Genomic DNA, 21,427 nt, shown 5'->3' with positions numbered 1-21,427 from the left:
CAGCAATATCTAACAAGTAATATCTAACAAATCCACAACAAAACCTAATACACACAATCTAGTGAAGGAATGCGATAAGAATATATAAGCATAAAAATATATGGATGAGCAGTGACAGAGCGGCTAAGATGCAATAGATAGTATAGAATGGATAGTGTAGGATGCAGTATACAGTATATACATATGAGATGAATAATGCGAGATATGTAAACATACTTAAAGTGGTGTTATTAAAGTGACTAGTGTTCCATTTATTAAAGTGGCCGATGATTTCAAGTCTGTAGGTAGGCAGCCGCCTCTCTGTGCTAGTGATGGCTGTTTAACAATCTGATGGCCTTGAGAGAGAAGCTGTTTTGCAATCTCTCTGTCCCAGCTTTGATGCACCTGTACTGACCTCGCCTTCTGGATGAAAGAGGGGTGAACAGGTAGTGGCTCGGGTGGTTATTGATCTTTTTGCCTACCTGTGACATCGGGTGTTGTAGGTGTCCCCCAGAGAGGTCCCCCAGAGGTATCATCCCCCAGAGACTATCACCCCAACCTTAATTTATGAGCCTTATGTAAACATTCTGTCTCAAACACAGGCCTCGTATATACCTCGCCTCCTGCTACAAATACATTTGCACATGTAGCATTCCATCTAACCCATAACACAATAGTCACTATTTAGGCCATTTTTTAAAAGTAGATCGTCATTTCATCGTCAATGATGAGAGAAGTGGGTTATCGCTGTTAATGCACCAAAGGACGCTCTCTAAAACAAATATCAACGTCCATAGCTAGAGCAACAAACATCAGTTTTACAGCAGGCACACTTGATGTCAGGATAATCTGGTTTCTTGACCTAACCTAATTACCTAGTCTGGATAATCTGGTTTCTTGACCTAACCTAAGTACCTAGTCAGGATAATCTGGGTTCTTAACCTAACCTTATTACCTAGTCAGGATAATCTGGGTTCTTAACCTAACCTAATTACCTAGTCAGGATAATCTGGGTTCTTAACCAAACCTAATTACCTAGTCAGGATAATCTGGCTTCTTAACCTAACCTAATTACCTAGTCAGGATAATCTGGGTTCTTAACCTAACCTAATTACCTAGTCAGGATAATCTGGCTTCTTAACCTAACCTAATTACCTAGTCAGGATAGTCTGGGTTCTTAACCTAACCTAATTACCTAGTCAGGATAATCTGGTTTCTTAACCTAACCTAATTACCTAGTCAGGATAATCTGGCTTCTTAACCTAACCTAATTACCTAGTCAGGATAATCTGGCTTCTTAACCGAACTTTATTACCTAGTCAGGATAATCTGGTTTCTTAACCTACCCTAATTACCTAGTCAGGATAATCTGGCTTCTTAACCTAACCTAATTACATAGTCAGGATAATCTGGGTTCTTAACCTAACCTAATTACCTAGTCAGGATAATCTAGTTTTTTAACCTAACCTAATTACCTGGTCAGGATTATCTGTCTTCTTAACCTAACCTTATTACCTAGTCAGGATAATCTAGTTTCTTAACCGAACCTTATTACCTGGTCAGGATTATCTGTCTTCTTAACCTAACCTTATTACCTAGTCAGGATAATCTGGGTTCTTAACCTAACCTAATTACCTAGTCAGTATAATCTGGGTTCTTAACCGAACCTAATTACCTAGTCAAGATAATCTGGCTTCTTAACCTAACCTAATTACCTAGTCAGGATAATCTAGTTTCTTAACCTAACCTTATTACCTAGTCAGGATAATCTGGGTTCTTAACCTAACCTAATTACCTAGTCAGGATAATCTAGTTTCTTAACCTAACCTAATTACCTAGTCAGGATAATCTGGGTTCTTAACCTAACCTAATTACCTAGTCAGGATAATCTAGTTTCTTAACCTAACCTAATTACCTGGTCAGGATTATCTGTCTTCTTAACCTAACCTTATTACCTAGTCAGGATAATCTGGCTTCTTAACCGAACTTTATTACCTAGTCAGGATAATCTGGTTTCTTAACCTAACCTAATTACCTAGTCAGGATAATCTGGCTTCTTAATCAGGTTTCTTAACCTAACCTTATTACCTAGTCAGGATAATCTGGGGTCTTAACCTAACCTAATTACCTAGTCAGGATAATCTAGTTTCTTAACCTAACCTAATTACCTAGTCAGGATAATCTGGCTTCTTAACCTAACCTAATTACCTAGTCAGGATAATCTGGCTTCTTAACCGAACTTTATTACCTAGTCAGGATAATCTGGTTTCTTAACCTAACCTAATTACCTAGTCAGGATAATCTGGCTTCTTAACCTAACCTAATTACATAGTCAGGATAATCTGGGTTCTTAACCTAACCTAATTACCTAGTCAGGATAATCTAGTTTCTTAACCTAACCTAATTACCTGGTCAGGATTATCTGTCTTCTTAACCTAACCTTATTACCTAGTCAGGATAATCTGGGTTCTTAACCTAACCTAATTACCTAGTCAGTATAATCTGGGTTCTTAACCAAACCTAATTACCTAGTCAAGATAATCTGGTTTCTTAACCTAACCTAATTACCTAGTCAGGATAATCTAGTTTCTTAACCTAACCTAATTACCTAGTCAGGATAATCTGGCTTCTTAACCTAACCTAATTACCTAGTCAGGATAATCTGGCTTCTTAACCAAACTTTATTACCTAGTCAGGATAATCTGGTTTCTTAACCTAACCTAATTACCTAGTCAGGATAATCTGGCTTCTTAACCTAACCTAATTACATAGTCAGGATAATCTGGGTTCTTAACCTAACCTAATTACCTAGTCAGGATAATCTAGTTTCTTAACCTAACCTAATTACCTGGTCAGGATTATCTGTCTTCTTAACCTAACCTTATTACCTAGTCAGGATAATCTGGGTTCTTGACCTAACCTAATTACCTAGTCAGGATAATCTGGCTTCTTAACCGAACTTTATTACCTAGTCAGGATAATCTGGGTTCTTAACCTAACCTAATTACCTAGTCAGTATAATCTGGGTTCTTAACCGAACCTAATTACCTAGTCAGGATAATCTGGCTTCTTAACCTAACCTAATTACTTAGTCAGGATAATCTAGTTTCTTAACCTAACTTTATTACCTAGTCAGGATAATCTGGGTTCTTAACCTAACCTAATTACCTAGTCAGGATAATCTAGTTTCTTAACTTAACCTTATTACCTGGTCAGGATTATCTGTCTTCTTAACCTAACCTTATTACCTAGTCAGGATAATCTGGGTTCTTAACCTAACCTAATTACCTAGTCAGTATAATCTGGGTTCTTAACCGAACCTAATTACCTAGTCAAGATAATCTGGCTTCTTAACCTAACCTAATTACCTAGTCAGGATAATCTAGTTTCTTAACCTAACCTTATTACCTAGTCAGGATAATCTGGGTTCTTAACCTAACCTAATTACCTAGTCAGGATAATCTAGTTTCTTAACCTAACCTAATTACCTAGTCAGGATAATCTGGCTTCTTAACCTAACCTAATTACCTAGGCAGGATAATCTGGCTTCTTAACCGAACTTTATTACCTAGTCAGGATAATCTGGTTTCTTAACCTAACCTAATTACCTAGTCAGGATAATCTGGCTTCTTAACCTAACCTAATTACCTAGTCAGGATAATCTAGTTTCTTAACCTAACCTAATTACCTGGTCAGGATTATCTGTCTTCTTAACCTAACCTTATTACCTAGTCAGGATAATCTGGGTTCTTAACCTAACCTAATTACCTAGTTAGGATAATCTGGCTTCTTAACCGAACTTTATTACCTAGTCAGGATAATCTGGGTTCTTAACCTAACCTAATTACCTAGTCAGTATAATCTGGGTTCTTAACCGAACCTAATTACCTAGTCAAGATAATCTGGCTTCTTAACCTAACCTAATTACCTAGTCAGGATAATCTAGTTTCTTAACCTAACCTTATTACCTAGTCAGGATAATCTGGGTTCTTAACCTAACCTAATTACCTAGTCAGTATAATCTGGGTTCTTAACCGAACCTAATTACCTAGTCAGGATAATCTAGTTTCTTAACCTAACCTAATTACCTAGTCAGGATAATCTGGCTTCTTAACCTAACCTAATTACCTAGTCAGGATAATCTGGCTTCTTAACCTAACCTAATTACCTAGTCAGGATAATCTGGCTTCTTAACCGAACTTTATTACCTAGTCAGGATAATCTGGTTTCTTAACCTAACCTAATTACCTAGTCAGGATAATCTGGCTTCTTAACCTAACCTAATTACATAGTCAGGATAATCTGGGTTCTTAACCTAACCTAATTACCTAGTCAGGATAATCTAGTTTCTTAACCTAACCTAATTACCTGGTCAGGATTATCTGTCTTCTTAACCTAACCTTATTACCTAGTCAGGATAATCTGGGTTCTTAACCTAACCTAATTACCTAGTCAGGATAATCTGGCTTCTTAACCGAACTTTATTACCTAGTCAGGATAATCTGGGTTCTTAACCTAACCTAATTACCTAGTCAGTATAATCTGGGTTCTTAACCGAACCTAATTACCTAGTCAGGATAATCTGGCTTCTTAACCTAACCTAATTACCTAGTCAGGATAATCTAGTTTCTTAACCTAACCTAATTACCTGGTCAGGATTATCTGTCTTCTTAACCTAACCTTATTACCTAGTCAGGATAATCTGGGTTCTTAACCTAACCTAATTACCTAGTCAGTATAATCTGGGTTCTTAACCGAACCTAATTACCTAGTCAAGATAATCTGGCTTCTTAACCTAACCTAATTACCTAGTCAGGATAATCTAGTTTCTTAACCTAACCTTATTACCTAGTCAGGATAATCTGGGTTCTTAACCTAACCTAATTACCTAGTCAGGATAATCTAGTTTCTTAACCTAACCTAATTACCTGGTCAGGATTATCTGTCTTCTTAACCTAACCGTATTACCTAGTCAGGATAATCTGGGTTCTTAACCTAACCTAATTACCTAGTCAGTATAATCTGTGTTCTTAACCGAACCTAATTACCTAGTCAGGATAATCTGGGTTCTTAACCTAATTACCTAGTCTGGTTTATTCGATTTGTGATGGAATATGTTGAAATAGTTATGCATTATATTGCAAAAAGTGGATTTTGGGTAAATTTGGCAGTTGCTTTGTCAAGTTGTACAGGCCCAAGGAAAATGTGATGTTTGCCGAGACTGACTTTCCCCTTGTCTGCTCTGTTCCAGGGAGTACAGGCCCAAGGAGAATGTGACTTTTGTAGACAATGGGACCAGAGTGTCTGCCTACCAACCCAAGACATTTGTGTTCCTGCCAGAGCGCTCTGTAGGTGATCCTGATTATGACATGATCACAACCATCAATATCCCAGCTGTGGTGAGTAACCGGGTTTTCAGTGTTTTCAGGTTGTGCTGAGTAAACAGGTTTTTCAGGTTCAAATCTCCCCCCCCCCCCCCCCCCCTCCCCCTTCCTCAGGCGGTGATGAACAAGGTGAAGGATAGTTTCTGGAGGAGTTCGATGGTATCTGTCTGGATGAACTCCCTGCGTGTGGGCATTTTCATGACTCGCTCTGTCAACGAGCTGCTGTGGGGCTTCAAGGACCCTCTGTTGTCCCGCATCCATCCCATTAACCCAGAGATCGACGAGTACTTTGGCCTAATGTACAAGGTAGGTGTCCACGGAGTCAATACAAAATGAAGAATTTGACCTACTCAGTTCCTCACTAAGTTCTGTAAATAACTATTTGGGTACTGTAGCCTAGGAGTCGTTGGACTTGACATGATATATTGTCAATGGTAGCTGCAACCTGTTGTGTCTGCTGGGGGTTGCCATGGCCACCTAAAGTCCTGTGTGGTGCTAAAATAATAAGAAAAGTAAAGAAAATATCCACTTTAAAATGATTTTCATTCTTTTCCCACTCTGTAGAAAAATGGAAGCAATGATGGTGAATTTGTTTATCATACCGGGGAGGCGGACTTCATGGACTACGGCAGGGTAGCCACGTTTAAAGGAGAAAGGTACCGAAACATATAAACATATATACATCATCTAACTGTCTGCTACATTACATACTGTACCTGCACATCCTCTGTCTGCTACATTACATACTGTACCTGCACATCCACTGTCTGCTACATTACATACTGTACCTGCACATCCTCTGTCTGCTACATTACATACTGTACCTGCACATCATCTGTCTGCTACATTACATACTGTACCTGCACATCCTCTGTCTGCTACATTACATACTGTACCTGCACATCCTCTGTCTGCTACATTACATACTGTACCTGCACATCCTCTGTCTGCTACATTACATACTGTACCTGCACATCCTCTGTCTGCTACATTACATACTGTACCTGCACATCCTCTGTCTGCTACATTACATACTGTACCTGCACATCCTCTGTCTGCTACATTACATACTGTACCTGCACGTCATCTAACTGTCTGCTACATTACATACTGTACCTGCACGTCATCTAACTGTCTGCTACATTACATACTGTACCTGCACGTCATCTAACTGTCTGCTACATTACATACTGTACCTGCACATCCTCTGTCTGCTACATTACATACTGTACCTGCACATCCTCTGTCTGCTACATTACATACTGTACCTGCACATCCTCTGTCTGCTACATTACATACTGTACCTGCACATCCTCTGTCTGCTACATTACATACTGTACCTGCACGTCCTCTGTCTGCTACATTACATACTGTACCTGCACGTCATCTAACTGTCTGCTACATTACATACTGTACCTGCACATCCTCTGTCTGCTACATTACATACTGTACCTGCACGTCATCTAAATGTCTGCTACATTACATACTGTACCTGCACATCCTCTGTCTGCTACATTACATACTGTACCTGCACGTCATCTAACTGTCTGCTACATTACATACTGTACCTGCACGTCATCTAACTGTCTGCTACATTACATACTGTACCCGCACATCCTCTGTCTGCTACATTACATACTGTACCTGCACATCCTCTGTCTGCTACATTACATACTGTACCTGCACGTCATCTGTCTGCTACATTACATACTGTACCTGCACATCCTCTGTCTGCTACATTACATACTGTACCTGCACATCCTCTGTCTGCTACATTACATACTGTACCTGCACGTCATCTAACTGTCTGCTACATTACATACTGTACCTGCACATCCTCTGTCTGCTACATTACATACTGTACCTGCACATCCTCTGTCTGCTACATTACATACTGTACCTGCACATCCTCTGTCTGCTACATTACATACTGTACCTGCACGTCATCTAACTGTCTGCTACATTACATACTGTACCTGCACGTCATCTGTCTGCTACATTACATACTGTACCTGCACATCCTCTGTCTGCTACATTACATACTGTACCTGCACATCCTCTGTCTGCTACATTACATACTGTACCTGCACATCCTCTGTCTGCTACATTACATACTGTACCTGCACGTCATCTAACTGTCTGCTACATTACATACTGTACCTGCACGTCATCTAACTGTCTGCTACATTACATACTGTACCTGCACATCCTCTGTCTGCTACATTACATACTGTACCTGCACATCCTCTGTCTGCTACATTACATACTGTACCTGCACATCCTCTGTCTGCTACATTACATACTGTACCTGCACATCCTCTGTCTGCTACATTACATACTGTACCTGCACATCCTCTGTCTGCTACATTACATACTGTACCTGCACATCCTCTGTCTGCTACATTACATACTGTACCTGCACGTCATCTAACTGTCTGCTACATTACATACTGTACCTGCACATCTTCTGTCTGCTACATTACATACTGTACCTGCACGTCATCTAAATGTCTGCTACATTACATACTGTATCTGCACATCCTCTGTCTGCTACATTACATACTGTACCTGCACGTCATCTAACTGTCTGCTACATTACATACTGTACCTGCACGTCATCTAACTGTCTGCTACATTACATACTGTACCTGCACATCCTCTGTCTGCTACATTACATACTGTACCTGCACATCCTCTGTCTGCTACATTACATACTGTACCTGCACGTCATCTGTCTGCTACATTACATACTGTACCTGCACATCCTCTGTCTGCTACATTACATACTGTACCTGCACGTCATCTAACTGTCTGCTACATTACATACTGTACCTGCACATCCTCTGTCTGCTACATTACATACTGTACCTGCACATCCTCTGTCTGCTACATTACATACTGTACCTGCACGTCATCTAACTGTCTGCTACATTACATACTGTACCTGCACGTCATCTGTCTGCTACATTACATATTGTACCTGCACATCCTCTGTCTGCTACATTACATACTGTACCTGCACGTCATCTAACTGTCTGCTACATTACATACTGTACCTGCACATCCTCTGTCTGCTACATTACATACTGTACCTGCACATCCTCTGTCTGCTACATTACATACTGTACCTGCACATCCTCTGTCTGCTACATTACATACTGTACCTGCACGTCATCTGTCTGCTACATTACATACTGTACCTGCACATCCTCTGTCTGCTACATTACATACTGTACCTGCACATCCTCTGTCTGCTACATTACATACTGTACCTGCACATCCTCTGTCTGCTACATTACATACTGTACCTGCACATCCTCTGTCTGCTACATTACATACTGTACCTGCACGTCATCTAACTGTCTGCTACATTACATACTGTACCTGCACATCCTCTGTCTGCTACATTACATACTATACCTGCACATCCTCTGTCTGCTACATTACATACTGTACCTGCACGTCATCTAACTGTCTGCTACATTACATACTGTACCTGCACATCCTCTGTCTGCTACATTACATACTGTACCTGCACGTCATCTAACTGTCTGCTACATTACATACTGTACCTGCACATCCTCTGTCTGCTACATTACATACTGTACCTGCACATCCTCTGTCTGCTACATTGCATACTGTACCTGCACATCCTCTGTCTGCTACATTACATACTGTACCTGCACATCCTCTGTCTGCTACATTACATACTGTACCTGCACGTCATCTAACTGTCTGCTACATTACATACTGTACCTGCACATCCTCTGTCTGCTACATTACATACTGTACCTGCACGTCATCTAACTGTCTGCTACATTACATACTGTACCTGCACATCCTCTGTCTGCTACATTACATACTGTACCTGCACATCATCTAACTGTCTGCTACATTACATACTGTACCTGCACATCCTCTGTCTGCTACATTACATACTGTACCTGCACATCCTCTGTCTGCTACATTACATACTGTACCTGCACATCCTCTGTCTGCTACATTACATACTGTACCTGCACGTCATCTAACTGTCTGCTACATTACATACTGTACCTGCACATCCTCTGTCTGCTACATTACATACTGTACCTGCACGTCATCTAACTGTCTGCTACATTACATACTGTACCTGCACATCCTCTGTCTGCTACATTACATACTGTACCTGCACATCCTCTGTCTGCTACATTGCATACTGTACCTGCACATCCTCTGTCTGCTACATTACATACTGTACCTGCACATCCTCTGTCTGCTACATTACATACTGTACCTGCACATCCTCTGTCTGCTACATTACATACTGTACCTGCACATCCTCTGTCTGCTACATTACATACTGTACCTGCACGCCATCTCCTCAGAACACACCCTAGATTAACACTTGTATTTGATGATGAGAAACCCATCATTGAGTAACTCTCTTGTGTAAAAGACTGGAACGAAACAGTCCACCGGTTTCCTAAGACCTTCTACATACTGCGAGAGAGTAACAGAGGACAGGGCTTGCATCCCAAATTGTTCACTATTATCTATGTAGTGCACTACTTTTGACCAGAGCCCCTATTGGCGGCCCTGGTCCAAAGTAGTGCTCTGTATTAGGAAATAGGGTTCCATTTGGAATTTGGATCAGGGGTCTGCAGCACCAGAGAGATAGAGAATCTCCCCAGAGGCCCCTAGCCTAGCCAGAACACAGAGCTGTGTGATTGTCACATTCTGGTATTTGGCCCTGTTAGAAAAGACTCGATGAGAACTTCCCGTTAGCTATCTTCTCACGTCCTGCTAGAGTGTCCGTATGTACGCAGGCAGCATCTTTTCCTTCTTCGCCTTTGATTAGATTGATGGCTTCAGACTTCTAAACTTGAAATTGAGAAATATCCTTGTTGATGGTACGGAGGGAGAGAGGGGAATGCAGAACTTTTACGTTCTGTCAGAACATGTTATTGTTAGATATCAGGTATCCTATGGAAAGGAGAAGGACCGCAGTCTGGTTTCTACACCAGAAGTTAATGGATATCTGTAGGAGGTTTGTATATCGTGAGGTCAATTCAGGTTGGATATGAACATGGTTGCGGTTACTGATAAGGGTGGAGAGATGTGCAGTAGTGAGGAATGGGGCCCGAGGTTAGGTCAGGTCACATTAAGGGAGAAGGAACAGTTCACATCACTTAACTTCCTGCCCCACCTAAAGTGGGGTGTGCTGGTAGAAACATGTCTTTGTCTGTTCAGCTGTCAGCTGTCTGACCCATTGGGTGAATAAACTTGTTTCGAGCTTTTCCCCTAGTCGTCCGTTAGTTTTTTTTACTCTGTTCTAGAACCTGACAAGATAAAGCACAAACGTGTGTTAACATTCTATCTCAAGGCCATCAGACTGTTCAATAGCCATCACTAGCCGACTACCACCCAGCTACTCAGAGGCTGCTGCCCTATATAGACATGGAATTACTGGTCACTTTAATAATGAAACACTAGTCACTTTAATAATGTGTATATACTGCTTTACTCATCTCATATGTATATGCTGTATTATCTACTACTGTATTTTAGTCAACGTCACTCCAACATTGCTCGTCTTAATATTTATATATTTATTATATTTCATTCTTTTACTTTTAGATTTGTGTGTATTGTTGTGATTTGTTAGATACTACTGCGCTGTTGGAGCTAGAAACACAAGCATTTCGCTACACCCGCAATAACATCTGCTAAACATGTGTACGTGACCAATTGATTTGATTTGATTTGATGTAATACAGTATTTGATGAGTCATATAAACCTAAACAATCAAACATTGGGCTAGACGGTGCTTTTTGTATTTTATAGGTATTAGATTCTTCCTTTAATTGAGTTACATTTAGAAATAAATATTGTGTTTCAGTAAACTGAGCCTGTGGACGTCTGAACAGAGTAATATGATCAACGGTACAGACGGCAGTGCCTTCCACCCCCTGCTGTCCAAGACGGAGAGACTGTACATCTTCAGTCCTGACCTGTGCAGGTAGGCTACAGCGCAGAAAACTGAGTACGCGTCATGTCAGAACGAAACAGATGAAACAGTATGTGAAAGGTCACTAAAAACGCACCATTTTTAAAACAGGAGGTTTGGGAGTCGATTCCATTTCAATTCAAGTCAATACAGGAAGTATTGCTTTTATATAAGGAAATAGAATTGCCCCCCCCCAACCCTGCTAAATAATATCATAGGTCACTGGATCTTCCACGACACACAGTCTCCCTGTGGTAGAAGGATCCCACGAGAATGTTGTCTCTCAGTCTCTCACCAATGGCCTGATAGAGCTCTCCTCATGGTTGACTTTTCAGCTGGTTAGGATGTGAGTGCTGATGAGGTAGTGGGACATCAGCCTTCCATCTCCTGCTGTTCAATAAGGAACGAGTCTTCACCACTTACCTGTGCAGGAACAGTACAAAGTACAGAATTCAGATTATGTCTGAACAGAACAGATAATTTAATAAATGGTAGGATTTGGATAAATTAAATTTCCCGATTTAATAAAAACAATCAAAAGCTTATACATACTTCATTCATTGAAATGTTATTGACCCCAAAACAACCTTGCTAAACTGTATATCAAAGTTCCACTGAAAACAAATGTACCCCTTTTAAGTTTACTGTTCAATACAGTTTCGCTGTGTTAAAAGGATCTCACTAGAACAGCGATGTTTCATATTGAGCAATGGCCTGTGTTCTTCTGACCTTTCACACGGTTAGGATGTGAGTGCTGATGAGGTAGTGGGTTATTCTGGGCCCTACAACCTCGCCTCAGCAGAAGGGGAAGTAATATTTTATTAGTGTCAGGGGAATAATGTGTTCACATGACAGGGATCTTGTGAGATGGTTATCATCATAACATCCTGGTAATTTACACACTGCTACAGCTAGCTTTACCTCCCTACGGCCCTCGTCCAGCTAGCTTTACCTTCCTATGGCCCTCGTCCAGCTAGCTTTACCTCCCTATGGCCCTCGTCCAGCTAGCTGTACCTCCCTATGGCCCTCGTCTAGCTAGCTTTACCTCCCTATGGCCCTCGTCCAGCTAGCTGTACCTCCCTATGGCCCTCGTCCAGCTAGCTTTACCTCCCTACGGCCCTCGTCCAGCTAGCTTTACCTTCCTACGGCCCTCCTCCAGCTAGCTTTACCTCCCTACGGCCCTCGTCCAGCTAGCTTTACCTTCCTACGGCCCTCGTCCAGCTAGCTTTACCTTCCTATGGCCCTCGTCCAGCTAGCTGTACCTCCCTATGGCCCTCGTCCAGCTAGCTTTACCTTCCTACGGCCCTCGTCCAGGTAGCTTTACCTCCCTACGGCCCTCGTCCAGCTAGCTTTACCTCCCTACGGCCCTCGTCCAGCTAGCTGTACCTCCCTACGGCCCTCGTCCAGCTAGCTGTACCTCCCTACGGCCCTCGTCCAGCTAGCTGTACCTCCCTACGGCCCTCGTCCAGCTAGCTGTACCTCCCTACGGCCCTCGCCCAGCTAGCTGTACCTCCCTATGGCCCTCGTCCAGCTAGCTGTACCTTCCTACGGCCCTCGTCCAGCTAGCTGTACCTCCCTATGGCCCTCGTCCAGCTAGCTTTACCTCCCTACGGCCCTCGTCCAGCTAGCTTTACCTCCCTACGGCCCTCGTCCAGCTAGCTGTACCTCCCTATGGCCCTCGCCCAGCTAGCTGTACCTCCCTACGGCCCTCGTCCAGCTAGCTGTACCTCCCTACGGCCCTCGTCCAGCTAGCTTTACCTCCCTACGGCCCTCGTCCAGCTAGCTGTACCACCCTACGGCCCTTGTCCAGCTAGCTTTACCTCCCTACGGCCCTCGTCCAGCTAGCTGTACCTCCCTATGGCCCTCGTCCAGCTAGCTGTACCTCTCTATGGCCCTCGTCCAGCTAGCTTTACCTCACTACGGCCCTCGTCCAGCTAGCTGTACCTCCCTACGGACCTCGTCGAGCTAGCTTTACCTCCCTACGGCCCTCGTCCAGCTAGCTGTACCTCCCTATGGCCCTCGTCCAGCTAGCTGTACCTCCCTACGGCCCTCGTCCAGCTAGCTGTACCTCCCTACGGCCCTCGCCCAGCTAGCTGTACCTCCCTATGGCCCTCGTCCAGCTAGCTGTACCTTCCTACGGCCCTCGTCCAGCTAGCTGTACCTCCCTATGGCCCTCGTCCAGCTAGCTTTACCTCCCTACGGCCCTCGTCCAGCTAGCTTTACCTCCCTACGGCCCTCGTCCAGCTAGCTGTACCTCCCTATGGCCCTCGCCCAGCTAGCTGTACCTCCCTACGGCCCTCGTCCAGCTAGCTGTACCTCCCTACGGCCCTCGTCCAGCTAGCTTTACCTCCCTACGGCCCTCGTCCAGCTAGCTGTACCACCCTACGGCCCTTGTCCAGCTAGCTTTACCTCCCTACGGCCCTCGTCCAGCTAGCTGTACCTCCCTACGGCCCTCGTCCAGCTAGCTGTACCACCCTACGGCCCTTGTCCAGCTAGCTTTACCTCCCTACGGCCCTCGTCCAGCTAGCTGTACCTCCCTATGGCCCTCGTCCAGCTAGCTGTACCTTCCTACGGCCCTCGTCCAGCTAGCTGTACCTCCCTATGGCCCTCGTCCAGCTAGCTTTACCTCCCTACGGCCCTCGTCCAGCTAGCTGTACCTCCCTATGGCCCTCGCCCAGCTAGCTGTACCTCCCTACGGCCCTCGTCCAGCTAGCTGTACCTCCCTACGGCCCTCGTCCAGCTAGCTTTACCTCCCTACGGCCCTCGTCCAGCTAGCTGTACCACCCTACGGCCCTTGTCCAGCTAGCTTTACCTCCCTACGGCCCTCGTCCAGCTAGCTGTACCTCCCTATGGCCCTCGTCCAGCTAGCTGTACCTCTCTATGGCCCTCGTCCAGCTAGCTTTACCTCACTACGGCCCTCGTCCAGCTAGCTGTACCTCCCTACGGACCTCGTCGAGCTAGCTTTACCTCCCTACGGCCCTCGTCCAGCTAGCTGTACCTCCCTACGGACCTCGTCGAGCTAGCTTTACCTCCCTACGGCCCTCGTCCAGCTAGCTTTACCTCCCTACGGCCCTCGTCCAGCTAGCTTTACCTCCCTACGGCCCTCGTCCAGCTAGCTGTACCTCCCTAAGGCCCTCGGCCCTCGTCCAGCTAGCTGTACCTCCCTACGGACCTCGTCGAGCTAGCTTTACCTCCCTATGGTCTAATATAAATGTGTAGGATGAGTATTATTCTAGTGAGCTCCGCCCCGAACCAATACCCAGTGTTCTTTGCAGTTAATTTGTCATGTTCCATTTCACATCTACATTTTGGTCATTTAGTAGACATTCTTATCCAAAGTGACTTGCTCAACTAAGGTATTAAACAACAACATTAAAATAAAGGAGAGCCGCACACTCTAATTTAATTAGCATTAAACAACAACATATCACAGTCATAGCAAGTAAAACGTTTTTGTAACTGTTACTGAGAATGCTGTTGGTGTTTGGGCCAGCTACTTACAAATGTATTTTTGTATTTTAAAATACAAAATACGTGTATTTTAAAATACAAAATACGTGTATTTTAATTAAATACATTTCAAAATACAAGTATTTTGTAGTTTATTTTGATACATTGATCTTTATGGTATTTTTTTTATCTGTATTTAGTCATTTTTACCCATCCCTGCGTGTATTTTGACAAGCCCAATTAACCTCTTTGTATCTCTACATGACTTTTCACCTAAATATTTGAGACTCTCCCCTTGTTGTTGATTGGTGGAGTGTGTGGGTGGGGGGTCGGTCTATTTTAGTTGGGAACCTTGACCTAAAAAACAGGGACACGTCGACTACTGCGAACTTCCTCCCCCCTTTGTTCAGGACGGGCGGAAATGATCTGCTGGATTGGCGTGTGCATCTGCCATTTTCATCAGGAGCACATTTTTAACTCGCACCCTCCAATGGATGTTTGGAAAAACCCTTTCACCTTCTTACACACATAAGTAGCAGCGACTGGTCATCTGTGTTATTGTGGCTGAAGGGGACATCCCACCTTCCACTGGTAACATCCCAAATGCCATCCTATTTCCTACATAGTGCACTATTTGACCTTTGGGAAGCAGCCAGTGGCTCCCAGCCCACTTCCTGTTCTTTGTATCATATTTATAAAAGGAAGTTGTTGTTCCAGTCATTATTCATGTCCAACAACCTTTATATACACATTGTTTATACACACATTGTTTTGAGTATTACAGAAGAGCTGATGCACACCAGCAGATAGACTATTTGGCAATGATCCAAGGGGCAAGTCAACTGGAGGTACCAGTTTTGGGGTTAATTCCTTTTGCAATTTCACTTAACTTCCAAAGTTTATGCACTATGTTCCACTGGGAGAATGTTACTCTCATGAAAAAAAGGTGTAAACATATGTCAATTTAGTTAAATAGCTAGCTAGTGCACAATTTGAGATGGTGGGTGGTGAGATTAGGGGATTCTGGGTTGTGAGATTAGGGGATTCTGGGTTGTGAGAATAGGGGATTCTGGGTTGTGAGATTAGGGGATTCTGGGTTGTGAGAATAGGGGATTCTGGGTTGTGAGATTAGGGGATTCTGGGTTGTGAGAATAGGGGATTCTGGGTTGTGAGATTAGGGGATTCTGGGTTGTGAGATTAGGGGATTCTGGGTTGTGAGATTAGGGGAATGACATAATGATCAACTGGAGTTACCAGCAGGGTTTGGGTCAGTTCCATTCAGAATTTCAGTTTCCTTCCTGAATTGAAATGCAACGTAGTAGGAACTGTATAAAGTATGAACTGTGAAATATGAATCAAAAAACGGTAATATTTCTCAGTTCTTTGTTTCTTTTCAGACAGTAACGTCATGGTTTGGTTATTTGGTTGGTTGGTGGATTATTTCATTGATTGTTTGTTGTGATCCTCAGGTCCATCTTCATGGAGTTTGAGAAAGATGTGAAGGTGAAGGGGCTCCCAGCGTATCGTTTCACCCCTCCTCGTGATGTCCTGGCAAGCAAGGAGGAGAACCCAGCCAACGAAGGATTCTGTGTCTCCCCCAAAGAGTGCCTGGGCACTGGCTTGCTCAAAGTCAGCGTATGCCGAAAAGGTAGGTGCACCTCCACTCCACCCTACCTGTCTACCTGTCTACCTGTCTACCTCCAGGTGTAGTAGGATCTACCTCCTGCTCTCTCCTCTCCTCTCCTCCAGGTGTAGTAGGGTCTATCTCCTCTTCTCTCCTCTCCTCTCCTCCAGGTGTAGTAGGGTCTACCTCCTCCTCTCTCCTCTCCTCTCCTCTCCTCCAGGTGTAGTAGGGTCTACCTCCTCCTCTCTCCTCTCCTCTCCTCTCCTCCAGGTGTAGTAGGGTCTACCTCCTCCTCTCTCCTCTCCTCCAGGTGTAGTAGGGTCTACCTCCTCCTCTCCTCTCCTCCAGGTGTAGTAGGGTCTACCTCATCCCCTCTCCTCTCCTCCGGGTGTAGTAGGGTCTACCTCCTCTCCTCTCCTCCAGGTGTAGTAGGGTCTACCTCCTCTCCTCTCGGTGTAGTAGGGTCTACCTCCTCCCCTCTCCTCTCCTCCAGGTGTAGTAGGGTCTACCTCCTCCCCTCTCCTCTCCTCCAGGTGTAGTAGGGTCTACCTCCTCTCCTCTCCTCCAGGTGTAGTAGGGTCTACCTCCTCTCCTCTCGGTGTAGTAGGGTCTACCTCCTCCTCTCTCCTCTCCTCTCCTCCAGGTGTAGTAGGGTCTACCTCCTCCTCTCTCCTCTCCTCCAGGTGTAGTAGGGTCTTTCTCCTCCTCTCTCCTCTCCTCTCCTCCAGGTGTAGTAGGGTCTACCTCCTCCTCTCTCCTCTCCTCCAGGTGTAGTAGGGTCTACCTCCTTTCCTCTCCTCCAGGTGTAGTAGGGTCTACCTCCTCTCCTCTCGGTGTAGTAGGGTCTACCTCCTCCTCTCTCCTCTCCTCTCCTCCAGGTGTAGTAGGGTCTACCTCCTCCTCTCTCCTCTCCTCTCCTCCAGGTGTAGTAGGGTCTACCTCCTCCTCTCTCCTCTCCTCCAGGTGTAGTAGGGTCCTGCTCCTCTCTCCTCTCCTCCAGGTGTAGTAGGGTCTACCTCTTCCTCTCTCCTCTCCTCTCCTCCAGGTGTAGTAGGGTCTACCTCCTCTCTCCTCTCCTCCAGGTGTATTTGTATTTATTATGGATCCCCATTAGATGCTGTCAAAGCAGCAGCTATTCTTCCTGGGGTCCATCAAAATTAAGGCAGTTTATACAATTTATCACAATACACTGTTTGCCCTCAGGCCCTTACTCCACCACTACAACATATCCACAGTACTAAATCCATGTGAATGTATAGTGCGTATGTTATCGTGTGTGTGTGTGTGTGTGTGTGTGTGTGTGTGTGTGTGTGTGTGTGTGTGTGTGTGTGTGTGTGTGTGTGTGTGTGTGTGTGTGTGTGTGTGTGTGTGCCAATGTTTGTGTTGCTTCACAGTCCCCACTGTTCCATAAGGTTTTTTTAAATCTGTTTTTTAAATGTAATTTTACTGCTTGCCTCAGTCACTTAATGTGGATTATAGTTCCATTTAGTCATGGCTCTATGTAGTACTGTGTGCCTCCCATAGTCTGTTCTGGACTTGGGGACTGTGAAGAGACCTCTTGTGGCATGTCTTGTGGGGTATGCATGGGTGTCCGAGCTGTGTGCCAGTGGTTTAGACAGACTGCTCGGTACATTCAACATGTCAATACCTCTCACAAATAAAAGTACTGATGAAGTCAATCTCTCCTTCACTTTGAGCCAGGAGACATTGACATAAATATTATTAATATTAGCTCTCTGTGTACTTCCAAGGGCCAGCCGTGCTGCCCTGTTCTGAGCCAATTACAATTTTCCTAAGTCCTTTTCTGTGGCACCTGACCACACGACTGAACAGTAGTCAAGGTGCGACAAAACTAAGGCCTGTAGGACCTGCCTTGTTGTTAGTGTTGTTAAGAAGGCAGAGCATCGCTTTATTATAGACAGACTTCTCCCCATCTTAGCTACTGTTGCATCAATATGTTTTGACCATGACAGTTTACAATCTAGGGTTACTCCAAGCAGTTTAGTCATATCAACTTGCTCAATTTCCACATTATTTATTACAAAATTTAGTTGAGGTTTAAGGTTTAGTGAGTGTTTTGTTGCAAGTACAATGCTTTTAGTTTTAGAAATATTTAGGGCTAACTTATTCCTTGCCACCCACTCTGAAACTAACTTGCAGCTCTTTGTTATGTGTTGCAGTCATTTCAGTCGCTGTAGTAGCTGACATGTATAGTGTTGAGTCATCCGCATACATAGAAACTCTGGCTTTACTCAAAGTCAGTGGCATGACGTTAGTAAAAATTGAATAAGCAAGGGGCCTAAACAGCTACCCTGGGGAATTCCTGATTCTAACTGGATTATATTTGAGAGGCTTCCATTAAAGAACACCCTCTGTGTTCTGTTAGACAAGTAAGTCTTAGTACACATTATAGCAGCGGGTGTAAAGCCATAACACATACGTTTTTCCAGCAGCAGACTATGATCAATAATGTCAAAAGCTGCACTGAAGTCTAACAAGACAGCCCCCACAATCATTTTATCATCAATTTCTCTCAGCCAATAGGGTCTACCTCCTCCTCTCTCCTCTCCTCTCCTCTCCTCTCCTCTCCTCCAAGTGTAGTAAGGTCTACCTCCTCTCCTCTCCACCAGGTGTGGTAGGGCCTTTTCATTTTACTCCAGGTCAGTTCAGGAGACAAATTGAAATATGATCAATATATGGATTGGTTCAATATTTCATACGTATAAATATGATGTAACATTAAAATCTCACTCATATCTCCCCCAATGTCTTCTGTTGTCCTCCCAAACCCCAGAATACACACACACACATGTGATTCAGCTCCCCTCTGACTCTACCTCCCAAAAACCACCTGACCAGGCCTGACCCACTAACTGAGTAGGCTGGTTGCCGGGCGGGACGGCGGTAAGCCCTGTCACCTGACTGTGGTCCGGGAAGGAGCAGTTAGTTCTTCTAATCTCCTAGGGTGCACTACTTTAGACCAGAGCCCTATGGAACCCTATTCCCTATGTAGTGCACTACTTTAGACCAGAGCCCTATGGCACCCTAATCCCTATATAGTACACTACTTTAGACCAGAGCCCTATGGAACCCTATTCCCTATATAGTACACTACTTTAGACCAGGGCCCATAGTAGTGCACTATGTAGGGAATAGGGTGCCATTTCAGACGCAGCCCTCGTGTCCACGGTTGTGTCTGCCCAGTAAGTGTCTCACAGGTGATTGACTGGATGCATTAGTGGGTTTGCCAAGGTTAACATGCCAAAGGAAACAAACACACTCACTCACTCACTCACTCACTCACTCACTCACTCACTCACTCACTCACTCACTCACTCACTCACTCACTCACTCACTCACTCACTCACTCACTCACTCACCCACGTTTAGAAGAGAGCAAACCCTTTAATTGACCCATGTGTGGATCGGCGTCGTTCACCATCAGGCCTGGTTTCAAATAATTCCAAATACTTTATCTGAGCTTGATTGAGCTTGCCTGGCTTAAAGGGATACCTCAGATTTGATCTACTTCCCCAGAGTCAGATGAACTCATGGATACAATTTTTATGTCACTGCATGCAATATGAAGGAAGTTAAAAGGTAGTTTCGCGAGCCAATGCTAACTAGCGTTAGCGCACTGACTGGAAGTCTATGGAATTTGCTAGCAACTTCCTTCAAACTGCACACAGAGACATGAAAAGGGTATCTACAATTTCATCTGACTCTGGGGAAGTAGATAATGGGCCTCGTTGGCAAAATCCCAAAGTATCTCTTTAATTGGACCAATAGAATAGTCTCAATTGCTGATCAGGCAAGCTAGAGGGAACAGTCAAGTATTTGAACGATTTCAAACAGTATTTGAACCCAGGTCTGTCCACCAAGTCTGTCAGCTTTCCCCTACTTCTGTTTAGTTCACATCATGATGACCGGGCAAGGACAGGGGAAGTGAGAGGGACATAGGTATTTGACCTTGTCTGCTTCCCATATGGCACCCTATTCTGTATGTAGTGCACTACTTTTGACCACTGCCATAGGGCTCTGGTACAATGTAGTGCACTATATAGAGAATAGGGTGTGATTTGGGACGCAGATTGTATTATGAAGTTGAATGTGTGCTGCTATGCTAACGCCATCTCCGTCAGGTGACTGTTGCCACAGCTTACCAAAACATGACCTCTGTTCTACTTACCCCACACGTACTGTAACGTAAACACACAATCCACCTGGACTCTCCACCCGGTCAGATTGTCTTCAGTTCAGACACCAGGGCTGTCTCCAAGTGGCATTCTATTCCCTATATATAGGGAATAGGGTTCCATAGGGCTCTGGTCTAAAGTAGTGCACTATATAGGAATAGGGTTCCATAGGGCTCTGGTCTAAAGTAGTGTACTATATAAGGAATAGGGCTCTGGTCTAAAGTAGTGCACTATATAGGCAATATGGTTCCATAGGGCTCTGGTCTAAAGTAGTGCACTATATAGGGAATAGGGCTCTGGTCTAAAGTAGTGCACTATATAGGCAATATGGTTCCATAGGGCTCTGGTCTAAAGTAGTGCAGTATATAGGGAATAGGGTTCCATAGGGCTCTGGTCTAAAGTAGTGCACTATATAGGGAACAGGGTGCCATTTGGGAGGCAGTCCTATAGTAGCACACAGTGGACTCATTGGAGGGAAAGTAGACTAGAGGAACTAACTGTCCCCTGAGGGGAGAGGGACTAGCTGTCCTCTGAGGGGAGAGGGACTAGCTGTCTTCTGAGTGGAGAGGGACTAGCTGTCTTCTGAGTGGAGAGGGACTAGCTGTCTTCTGAGTGGAGAGGGACTAGCTGTCCTCGGAGGGGAGAGGGACTAGCTGTCTTCTGAGGGGAGAGGGACTAGCTGTCTTCTGAGGGGAGAGGGACTAGCTGTCTTCTGAGGGGAGAGGGACTAGCTGTCCTCTGAGGGGAGAGGGACTAGCTGTCTTCTGAGGGGAGAGGGACTAGCTGTCCTCTGAGGGGAGAGGG

At 44.4% G+C, this 21,427-nt stretch overlaps 1 protein-coding gene across 3 annotated transcripts in view; it reads left to right on the top strand.

Moving 5' to 3' along the window:
- The window catches only part of LOC120044855 (lysosome membrane protein 2-like), a 50,598-nt gene that overhangs the window by 16,563 nt on the left and 12,608 nt on the right, over nucleotides 1–21,427 (top strand). For all 3 annotated transcript variants that reach the window (XR_005476584.1, XR_005476583.1, XM_038989545.1), the window contains exons 3-7: nucleotides 5,231–5,378; nucleotides 5,478–5,669; nucleotides 5,928–6,019; nucleotides 11,246–11,365; nucleotides 16,273–16,451. Coding sequence is in view for 1 of the 3 variants with exons in the window: in XM_038989545.1 (XP_038845473.1) it covers nucleotides 5,231–5,378; nucleotides 5,478–5,669; nucleotides 5,928–6,019; nucleotides 11,246–11,365; nucleotides 16,273–16,451 (731 nt within the window). In the remaining 2 variants the exon portion in view is untranslated. The remainder of the gene's footprint in view (nucleotides 1–5,230; nucleotides 5,379–5,477; nucleotides 5,670–5,927; nucleotides 6,020–11,245; nucleotides 11,366–16,272; nucleotides 16,452–21,427) is intronic.

The sequence above is a fragment of the Salvelinus namaycush genome, chromosome 3 (assembly GCF_016432855.1).
Source record: "Salvelinus namaycush isolate Seneca chromosome 3, SaNama_1.0, whole genome shotgun sequence".
Lineage (NCBI taxonomy): Eukaryota > Metazoa > Chordata > Actinopteri > Salmoniformes > Salmonidae > Salvelinus > Salvelinus namaycush.
The sequence above is the reverse complement of the archived record's forward strand: the minus strand, read 5'-3'. Positions and strand labels throughout refer to the sequence as shown.